Consider the following 9,541-nt stretch of genomic DNA (forward strand, 5'->3'; position numbering starts at 1 on the left):
ACTTACAAGAGGGGCTTGCACATGCAGGAAAGCCAACTGCCTAGAGCTCACTGCTCAAATACAAAATAGGAAGTCTCACTGACTTACAAAAATGGATTATACAAATCCAGTGTCTTGTACAACTTCAAAATAGCATCTATAATGCCAGATCCAGTACCGGATTCTGCTCTGCTTCTTACATAAACCCTTAACCTATAATTCGCTTAATAGGTCTGCTTTATTTCGCCTAAATATATTCCCCACACTTACTTACAAATGTTCTATAATGATCTCTCTCATATAAGAGTCATTTTACAACTTGCCAAGTCGGCTTACAATGATTTTACAAATAATAAACAAAATATATTACAACAAAAAGGTCTTTGTGCCGATATGCTTCCTTTCACTGCCGGTGCCGATGATGTGAGTGCCGGTGTAGAGTTTGATCTTGCTAGTGCTGGTGAACTATCTTGCCGGTGTCATAGGATTGTAAGGTTGCCATCAATGACAAAACCTTCAATGACCTACAATGTCTCATTGGAGTGTGCATATGCCAACATAAACCATAGAGAAATTTTAGAAACCAGCAATGGTGTTAATAAGTTCAATTTATGTGAGTCCAATACAAATTTTGTTGCAGAGAAAAAGCCTTCAGTCATTTTTAATAAAATGTATTGATGAAGCAAATTGACTATTAAGCAGTGTTAGGAAATCAAAATTTGCATGTCTCTAAGAAAGACCAATTTATTAGAGTTCAGGGAATCTGGGTATGCTTTAAAGCGACACATGTTTTCTCCAACCCAAACAAAACCTGAAATTATGAAGACATTAGCCAGGTTAAAATTGCAAGTTTTGGTGCAAACAAAGGTGGATCCGTTGATGTGTTTTTTTGGCACATGTGAACACAAAATAAAATACCAAAAAGTATCTTCTCCTCTCTTGATCAAAGTCTCTCAAATCGCGATCAAATGAGACAACTCCAAGGTTCCTAATGTCGGGTCACGACGTGTGGATAAGCTTTGTTGGTCATTGTGATTGCTGTTACTCCAAGGGGCCTTACGTTGAATATGAATACTTGAGTTGTTGGAACTTTGATTCTATCTATTTGCACGAAGAATAAAAATAAATAGGCAAAAGACATAGGGTTTGAGAAGATTACACTACTCCTAAGAATGCAAGAGACAATGAACGATTAGGTGGAATTCAACTAAGTTCTGCTCCGCCATCAATAAACAACTCCACAAAACTAGTGCAATCTCCTAAGGAAGGTAAAATTGATTTTCAAATCACTATCAACAACAAGGATACCATCAAAGTGATGCATATCAAAGTGTGAATAGCAATTGAAGTTAAGCTTATTTGATGATTCCAGTTGACCACACAAGGCAAACTTACAATCAACAAATTGTTAGTGGTATGGATAAATGAATTTCACCATTAATCATTCAAAACTCCTATCATTCATCTAATCAACATGAAAGCAAATGAATTGAGAAGTAGAGACCATGCAACTTGAAGTTAAGCTTATTTGATGATTCTAGTTGACCACACAAGGCAAACTTACAATCAACAAATTGTTAGTGGTATGGATAAATGAATTTCACCATTAATCATTCAAAACTCCTATCATTCATCTAATCAACATGAAAGCAAATGAATTGAGAAGTAGAGACCATGCAACTTGAAGTTAAGCTTATTTGATGATTCCAGTTGACCACACAAGGCAAACTTACAATCAACAAATTGTTAGTGGTATGGATAAATGAATTTCACCATTAATCATTCAAAACTCCTATCATTCATCTAATCAACATGAAAGCAAATGAATTGAGAAGTAGAGACCATGCAACTTGTTGAAATGACACATTAATTCACCATAGCTTCAAAACTAGGAGACAGGGGTACTTGGAGACACCATTTAAAAAAAAATATAGTTTAATAATTTCCAACACATATCATGACAAAGAACTTTGAAAACAAGAATAGTGGCAAAGTTTAACATAAATTTTAGAATTAGATTTTGCTTGTGATGCCGTCTGCCGCGACTGCGAGGGCTTCCGTCGAGATGCCATCTGCGGCTGCGACTAAGGCTACCGCTGCGAGGGCTTCCGCCGCGTTGCCATCCGTCGCGTTGCCATCTGCGACTGCGACTATGTCCGTTGTTGCTGCTCGTGAGGCCGACCCTCTGCAATCCGCCCTAACCCCTGGTGCGGCTACGACTGCTGCTAAGGCCGCCGCGTTGCCGTCTGCGACTACTGCTAAGGCTGCCGCTGCTGTTCGCGATGCCGACTCTTTGCATTCCGCCCTAACCCCTGGTGCGGTTAGTCCTGGTGCTATTCTTGGGAGCTCTGCGGGGGTTTCAGATGGTGGTACAGTGCTTCCTGCACCCTCTGCAGCCGATCGGGGTACTCGTGGCTTACGGCCTGTGGCGGTTTTTGTTTGCAAACCTCTGGTTTTCAAGGTGTTTGCAGATACGGACATGGAGTTCGTCCACACTTCCTTAGTGTTTGAAGCTCATGGTCTGATTTGCAGGTTCCGGGGTTTTTGGCCAAGCCTTCCTCAGCTGCATACTTGGATCTCCCAAAGTTGGGAACCGATCATAAAAGGTTCAGTTAACATTTTTCCCTCAGCCAAGGGTTTTGTCATTGCTAAATTTGAATTTGCAGAGGATAGATCGAAAATCTTAGGGATTAATCCTTTCAGCTAGGAGGACAAATATGTTTTGATGGTTAAACCCTAGTTCTCAAGCTTTAATCCATCTACTGATTCATTTAATGAGATTCCTATTTGGGTTAGGCTCCCCAATCTTCCCCTTCATCTTTGGACGGATTCTCTGCTAGAGGAAGTGGGGGAGGCTTTAGGTGAATTCTTAATGATTGATAAGGAATCCTACCAAATTTATCATTCTACTTATGCTCGTATTTTGGTTAACATTGATGTCTCTAAAGGGCTTCCAGTTGAGTTAGAGATTGAATCTTCCTTGGGATCTTGGGTCCAACCACTCGACTTTGAAGGTATCCCCTTTAGATGTCGAAAGTGCTTCCAGACTAGACATGTTGCTGCAGGGTGTGAAACAAATAAAAAGAAAAAAAGATCCGCTTCTTGGTGGAAAGGTGCATCCTCTGAACATTATTTTGTTAAAAAGAAAAGCTTCTCCCAGGTGGTGGCACAGGTTCCTCAGACTGAGGGTACGCCTCCTGTTTCTGGTGTTGCTGTGCCTCAGGAATGTGTGAATGCATGCGGTGGCACCCCGAGTGAGAAAAATGATTCGATGGATGACCCTCCCGCATCTCAGATTGTTGTTGGATCTTCTGCTGTCTCTGCCTCTGTGGATGTTGGCTCTGCTCATCCTGATGATGGGAGATCCTCTATTCTGGACCCTTCTTCTTGGCAAAAGGCTACTGCTAGGGTTGAGGAGGGATGGATTACTGTTAAAAGTAAAAAATCTAAGTTGTCCCAGTCCTCTTGTGAAATGACCCTTCGATCCCATTAGGTTAGGTCAAATTCTTGATCTTTCCTGGTTGGGGTAGGGCTGCTGGTTTTTGGCAGCTTGTTGGTTTTTGGGTGGGGGTTAATGTTGTTCCCCTTCTTTTGATTGGCTGGGCCAATTCTCTCTTGTGTTCTGTTTCTTTGAGTGGTCTTTAAAGTTTATCTTTCGGTTCGGGTTGCAGGTCCTTCTAAAACCTGTCTTGTATAGGGTTTCTGGTCCCTTTAAAACTTGCTTTTACTTAATCAAAAACATAAATTTTAGAATTGAACAATAATTGAAATTAAAATTGCTTATATTGTTGATGCCATAGCTAGTCTAAATTGTTTAGTGAAAGTAAGGTAATATAGATGTTGAGCATACTGAATATTGTCGGCTAAATAGTAAAGACATCTCTTTAGACTATTACAATGATAAGAAATCAGTCCTATCAAAAAGTCTACACTGTCGATAGATTTGATCACTATAACTTTGCATGGATTTTTGTCTTCACAGTCATTTCTCTACAACTTTGCTTTGTTCCAAGCTTATCTTATTTGTTTGCTTTATTTTTTTTGCCTTTTTAGTGCATTTTGCCCTAGCCTTATGAATGAAGAAGTTACTGGAGATGTGTCTCCGGTACTGGTACGGGTCTCTAGGGGTAGGAGATGGGTCTCTTGGTAACTATGCTATTAACCTTTACAAATGAGAAAATTGAGCCTTATATAGAGAGCTCATTACAATTCAAAGGCTCAAATCGATTTGAGATCAATGGCTGAGATTACAAGATGAAAACCCTAATTAGGGTTTTTTTATAACAAACTTCCTTCTGGCCAATAAGATCATTATAATGAATTGGACACATGTCCATTTTGATTTCTGACCAATGAGAGAATAGGTTAGGTACATAAAATACCATGAGATGAATTAGGTTTATTGAACTTGGTTTTGCTAATGTGGAAATAACTTGATTGGCTTGAATGCGAATAGGATGCCACATCAGTCTCTTTTGAAACTATTTCTATTCCTTGATCGCTTTCACTCTTCTTTACTCTAACCTGGAAATTTTACTTCTTTGATGCATTCCCAACTTCAACCTTTGAATCTTGAAGTACTTCCTTTCTTAACCTTCTTTGATCTTGAACTTCTTTGCCTTGGACTTGGAACTTGATCTCCTCGATCCTGAAATGTATAGCTTGATGTAGTTCTTCATTTTGTTATCATCCTCCTGTCACAAATTTACCTTATCCTTGATGTACTTGAATAGTGGAACAAGTAACTTGATATCTCTTTCATTGATTTCCTTGATCTTCTTTATTGCGATTGACTCATGTTCTTGATGGATTCCATCTCAAAGTACTTAGACTTGTCAATTCTTTGTATTGCAATGTTGAAAATGTGGGGTGTAGGTGTCGCGTTTCTCCTAGTCTTGAAGTCTTGATGTTGCCTTGGAATGAACCCTTGATGTCACAATTGCTTCTTCACTCCTTTGGAATTCCTTCTTTGTGATTCCCTTCATGTTGTTGATTCTTTCATCCACATCCTCGAATGTGTGGATCATGTCCTTGCATTAGTGAATCTTTTCCACACTTTTGAGGTGTTCCTTGTGAAGTTCTCTCAATGCATCAAATCATTAAGAAATTAATGAAAATAATTCTCACACTTCAACAAATCACTCTTCCTAAAACCCCTCCCAATCTGGAAATAACATTGAAAAATCAGAAAATGCAAATCTGGAAATGCTTCTTGATGTGTCATCTCGAAATTTTATTGAACTTTGGATAAGATTTGCTGAAATTTTGCTATCAATCAGGTCTGACTCATAATGTGATGTGTAAGGTAATGAAGCAAGAATAATCTTCACTGGATCAGGCAGAATTGCTTCCCTCTGGGCTAGAAACTTGGTTTGATTAGGGCTGATTTTGAAGATCAAAACTAGGTCTGCTCCAGTTCCAAATCTGGATAAATTTGCCTTAAATCAGGCAGAGATTTGCCCTTATTCAGTGATTACTGCTCTTTAGAAACCTTCCTAATCTCTCTTTGCAACCTGGAAATGAGTTTTCAGACTCTGGAAATGATGATTTTGACTAGGAAAGAATAAGGAAAATTGCCTTCACTTGCTGTGCGCTTGGATGAACTTGTTGCTGGGCGAATTTGTGATCTGCACTTGTATTTATGCTTTGAAAGGTATTTCTCGTTATACTTATACCATTTGAAGTTTAAAGTCATACCTTTTCATGTTCTTTGAAGGCTGACTTGACATTTTAATGATTCAATTAATAAAATCACCTCCCTTTTCTTTCTTTGCTGGCCGACTTGAGCAAGTTGGCTGTGTGAATTTTCAAAGTTGTTCAACCTCTAGCCATGTAAGTTGGAGATCGTTTAGTCTTTGCTTTCAACTCCTAAGTTTGGAAGTTAGAATTTTTTAACGATTTCCAACCTCCACCAGTGTGACTTGAAATTCTTAAATTTGTGAGATGCCAATTTTATTTTCTCCTTAACTAAGCGAATTAACCTCCATCTCCCTTCCAATGAACTTCATCTCATCCGACTTGTATCCTTCTAACTTCTTTGAAATTCGTCTTGATTTTGATTAACTTGACCATTTAGAGGTTCGGTTCTTTTACACTTAGTAATTTCAACCTCTATCCTTGTGGCTTGAGGGAGCAAATTTCATCTTTGTTTGCATTTCAACTTCCAACCATCTAGGTTGAATTTGCTTTGTCTTTTGTTTTAACTCTCATGTTTAGAGGTTCGAATTTTGTTTAGGTAATTTCAAACCTTCATCCTTGGGACTTAGAAGTCTCATGTTTGTGAGGTGTCTATTTTCTTCTCTTTTACTTAGCGAATTCATCCTTCATCTTCTTTCAAGCGAACTTACGTCTTTCCAACCTCTATTTGTCCAAGTTGAAATTCGTCTCATTCAATCTTCAAGTGAATGCGTTTCCTTTTGATCTTGCTTGCTTAGTAATTCGATATCCTTCCTCTTTTAGAAATTTGACTTTGTTACTTGAGCATTTCAACTTACACCTTTGGAGGTTCGATAATAGTTCAACCTTGATCCTTGGAGGTTCGATCTTGATACTTAATATTTCAACCTTCATCGTTGCAACTTAGAAGTCTTATGTTCTTACCAACTTAAGTTGATGAGCATGTTTTAAACTTAGACAATTTTGCCAACTTACACCCTTGGAATTTCGATTTTTATAGTCGAGTCTTTGAACCTTCATCCTTGCAAGTTGAAAGTCTCATCTTTCATGTTTTCAACCTCCATCCATGCAACTTAAGATTTTCACCTTTCATATTTTCAACCTTCATCCATGTGACTTAAGATTTTCACCTTAAGTTAATTCGCCTTGTCATCTTTTGGGAAATTTGCCTTCTTATCAATTCAAGTTGATTCACACTTATTTCTTATCATTAAAGGTTGAAATTGTTAGATTGAACTTTATTTCTTTCCATCTCAAGTAGTTGCGCAAGAGGTTCAATACTTGTTGAGGTTGAAATGCTCTTAATATGATCTCCATCGATCTTTCTTGCCAACCTAGGTTGATCCATGCAACTTAAGATTTTCAGCTTTCATATTTTCAACCTTCATCCATGCGACTTAAGATTTTCACCTTAAGTTAATTCGCCTTGTCATATTTTGGGAAATTCACCTTCTTATCAATTCAAGTTTATTCACACTTTATTTCTTATCATTAAAGGTTGAAATTGTTAGATTGAACTTTATTTCTTTCCATCTCAAGTAGTTGCGCAAGAGGTTCAATACTTGTTGAGGTCGAAGTGCTCTTAATATGATCTCCATCGATCTTTCTTGCTAACCTAGGTTGATCCGCAAGCCCTTTTCTATCATCGAAGGTTGACATTTGAACTTAAGTAATTTCACTTTCCTATCAACCTAAGTTGATCCGCAGGAACACTTAGAGACTTCATACCAACCTAAGTAGATCCGTAGGCTTCCATACTAAGAAATTTTTTACTCATCATCAACTTGAATCAATCCGCAGGGTCTCCTCTAGAATTTCTTTTCAACCTAAGTTGATTCACACTCTATTGACATTATTGACAACTTAGAACTTCAAGCCATTTTGCAATGTGACCTCAACCTGGAATCTCTTACTCATTACCAAAGGTTAGCAACTAAAGAAACTAAGACACCTAATCTAAGCGAAAAGTGGGGGACCCCATTTGCAATGGGGTGATGTGTGAAAACATCACAATATCTAGTGCCACCTTGAATAAACGTTCTTGAACATTTCAAAGATAAAGACTTAATCCATACTTAGAATCTTTGGAAAATTCAACCCAACTTATCAAGAAAATAGAAAGTATACTCAAGGTGGAAGAAGAATCCCAAACCGCATCAAGGCACTTAAGTCTTTGATTACCCATGTGTGTGTAAATGTATTCATTCTGACTCACAAGAACATTGTGACTACTTAGAATCCACTGCGACTAGCTATGTGGTTTATCCAAAGTTCATAGGCATCCTGGATAGAGCCTCGCTGCCAGCAAGCCTCTATAGCCCCAATGAGGTTATCACTGTAATCTCACGAATATTGCTCCATTGCCGACACTGTGTCAATAGCCTCAATGGAGTTACTCGCATATTCCCAAAGCTAAATACTTTGATATTTCATTTCCATTCATTTTTTCTCTTTTTTCTTGATTTTTCTTTTCTTTCTCAAGGCATTTCTTTCTTTTCACATATTCTCATTTTTTTGATACAAAATTTTTGTCACATATTTTCCACACTTTGGCTTGTAAGAAATGAAGCTCACTTGGGTTTGAGAATTACAGTGGTGCTGAAGCTGGATTTTAGATTTTTCACTATCCACGACTTCACCTAAGAAACCACAATGACTTAGAGCAATTTGATTAAGTGTGTAAAATATAGTAATCGAAAGATGTTGGTATCAAGACACAAAAAGTGATTCTCTTCCGAGTCGAGTACAAATCCTAACCAAATAATGAAGTGAGAGAGGAGCAACCTCGGATTGAAAAGCACTTCATAAGTAGATATCTAGGAAATAGACCAAACATAAGATCCAAAATGTGCCAATGCGTGAGAAAACAACACAATCTCCTTTCTCACAAATCGAGGTTCCCACTTAGGGTACCTAAGCTAAGCAAACCGATTGACAAATTCTAAAGAGAACTAAAACTAAAGAAAAACAAATCTAAGCTAAAGAAAGCAAACAACTAAACTACTTGAGCCACTCAAAATCATGAGTCACATGATTCAAGGCAAATTAACAACCTGACTCTATAAGACCTCTAAGCTGAAGCACACCAAAAAAAACCTACACTAAGGTAAACTAAATTATATACAAGTTTCCTAGACTTGACATGACTCAAATAAGCGACATATGTACATGACTTCACATGATTTTTCAGGTTGTGCAACAACATTATGGCAAAGGTGATAGTTCGAAGTTTTGCAAATTCGTTCTTAAACTTGAAGAAGTGAGTGCTCATAATGTATTCCTCGAACTCGGGTAAAACCTCATTCAAAATGATCAATTGGGGTATTTCATCAGGTCTGTGATCAATCCATATGCAAGTTATTTTTCCTAACCCCCCATAATCAAAATCATAACAACTTTCAAAGCAAGGATTAAAGAAAGAGACAACCTGGCATGCTTCAGGCTTGAATGAAAACTCTTACGTGCTTTCCAACTTCACATCATAAGAAGAGAGATCATCAACCGTTCATGGGGGCTTCACTGGCTAGACAATATTATATCACGTGCATTGATATTGGGGGGTTTAATATCTCAAAAAATAAGTTCAATATATTGCCTATTTGGTGAAAGTAGGGGGTTATTTAATTTCGGCTATGAAAAAATGCAATAAATGGTTAAAATAGGGGGGTTTGTAATTTGGGTTGTGTATTGGGAGGGGTGACAAAAAAGGATTTTAGGGCAATATTTTTGAAAATAGGGTGATTATTTGGTATGCCATGAACCCACGTGCTATAACCTAGGCTCACTAAGTGAAGCCCTTGTGCAACCATTTCAGGAGGTCGCCATTGGTGATATACCATTCTATGAGCATTGGCAACATGCTAATTCTTGCTTGCAAGCTCTTCTT

At 37.9% G+C, this 9,541-nt stretch overlaps 1 protein-coding gene across 1 annotated transcript; it reads left to right on the plus strand.

Moving 5' to 3' along the window:
- The first annotated feature begins 2,008 nt into the window (after positions 1-2,008).
- On the plus strand, positions 2,009-8,950 carry LOC131068869 (uncharacterized). The gene is made up of 3 exons (XM_059214628.1): positions 2,009-2,440; positions 3,140-3,388; positions 8,846-8,950. Exons 1-3 carry the CDS (start codon positions 2,009-2,011, stop codon positions 8,948-8,950), a joined length of 786 nt encoding a protein of 261 aa, XP_059070611.1.
- The last annotated feature ends 591 nt before the right edge of the window (positions 8,951-9,541 follow it).

The sequence above is a fragment of the Cryptomeria japonica genome, chromosome 11, assembly GCF_030272615.1.
Source record: "Cryptomeria japonica chromosome 11, Sugi_1.0, whole genome shotgun sequence".
NCBI lineage: Eukaryota > Viridiplantae > Streptophyta > Pinopsida > Cupressales > Cupressaceae > Cryptomeria > Cryptomeria japonica.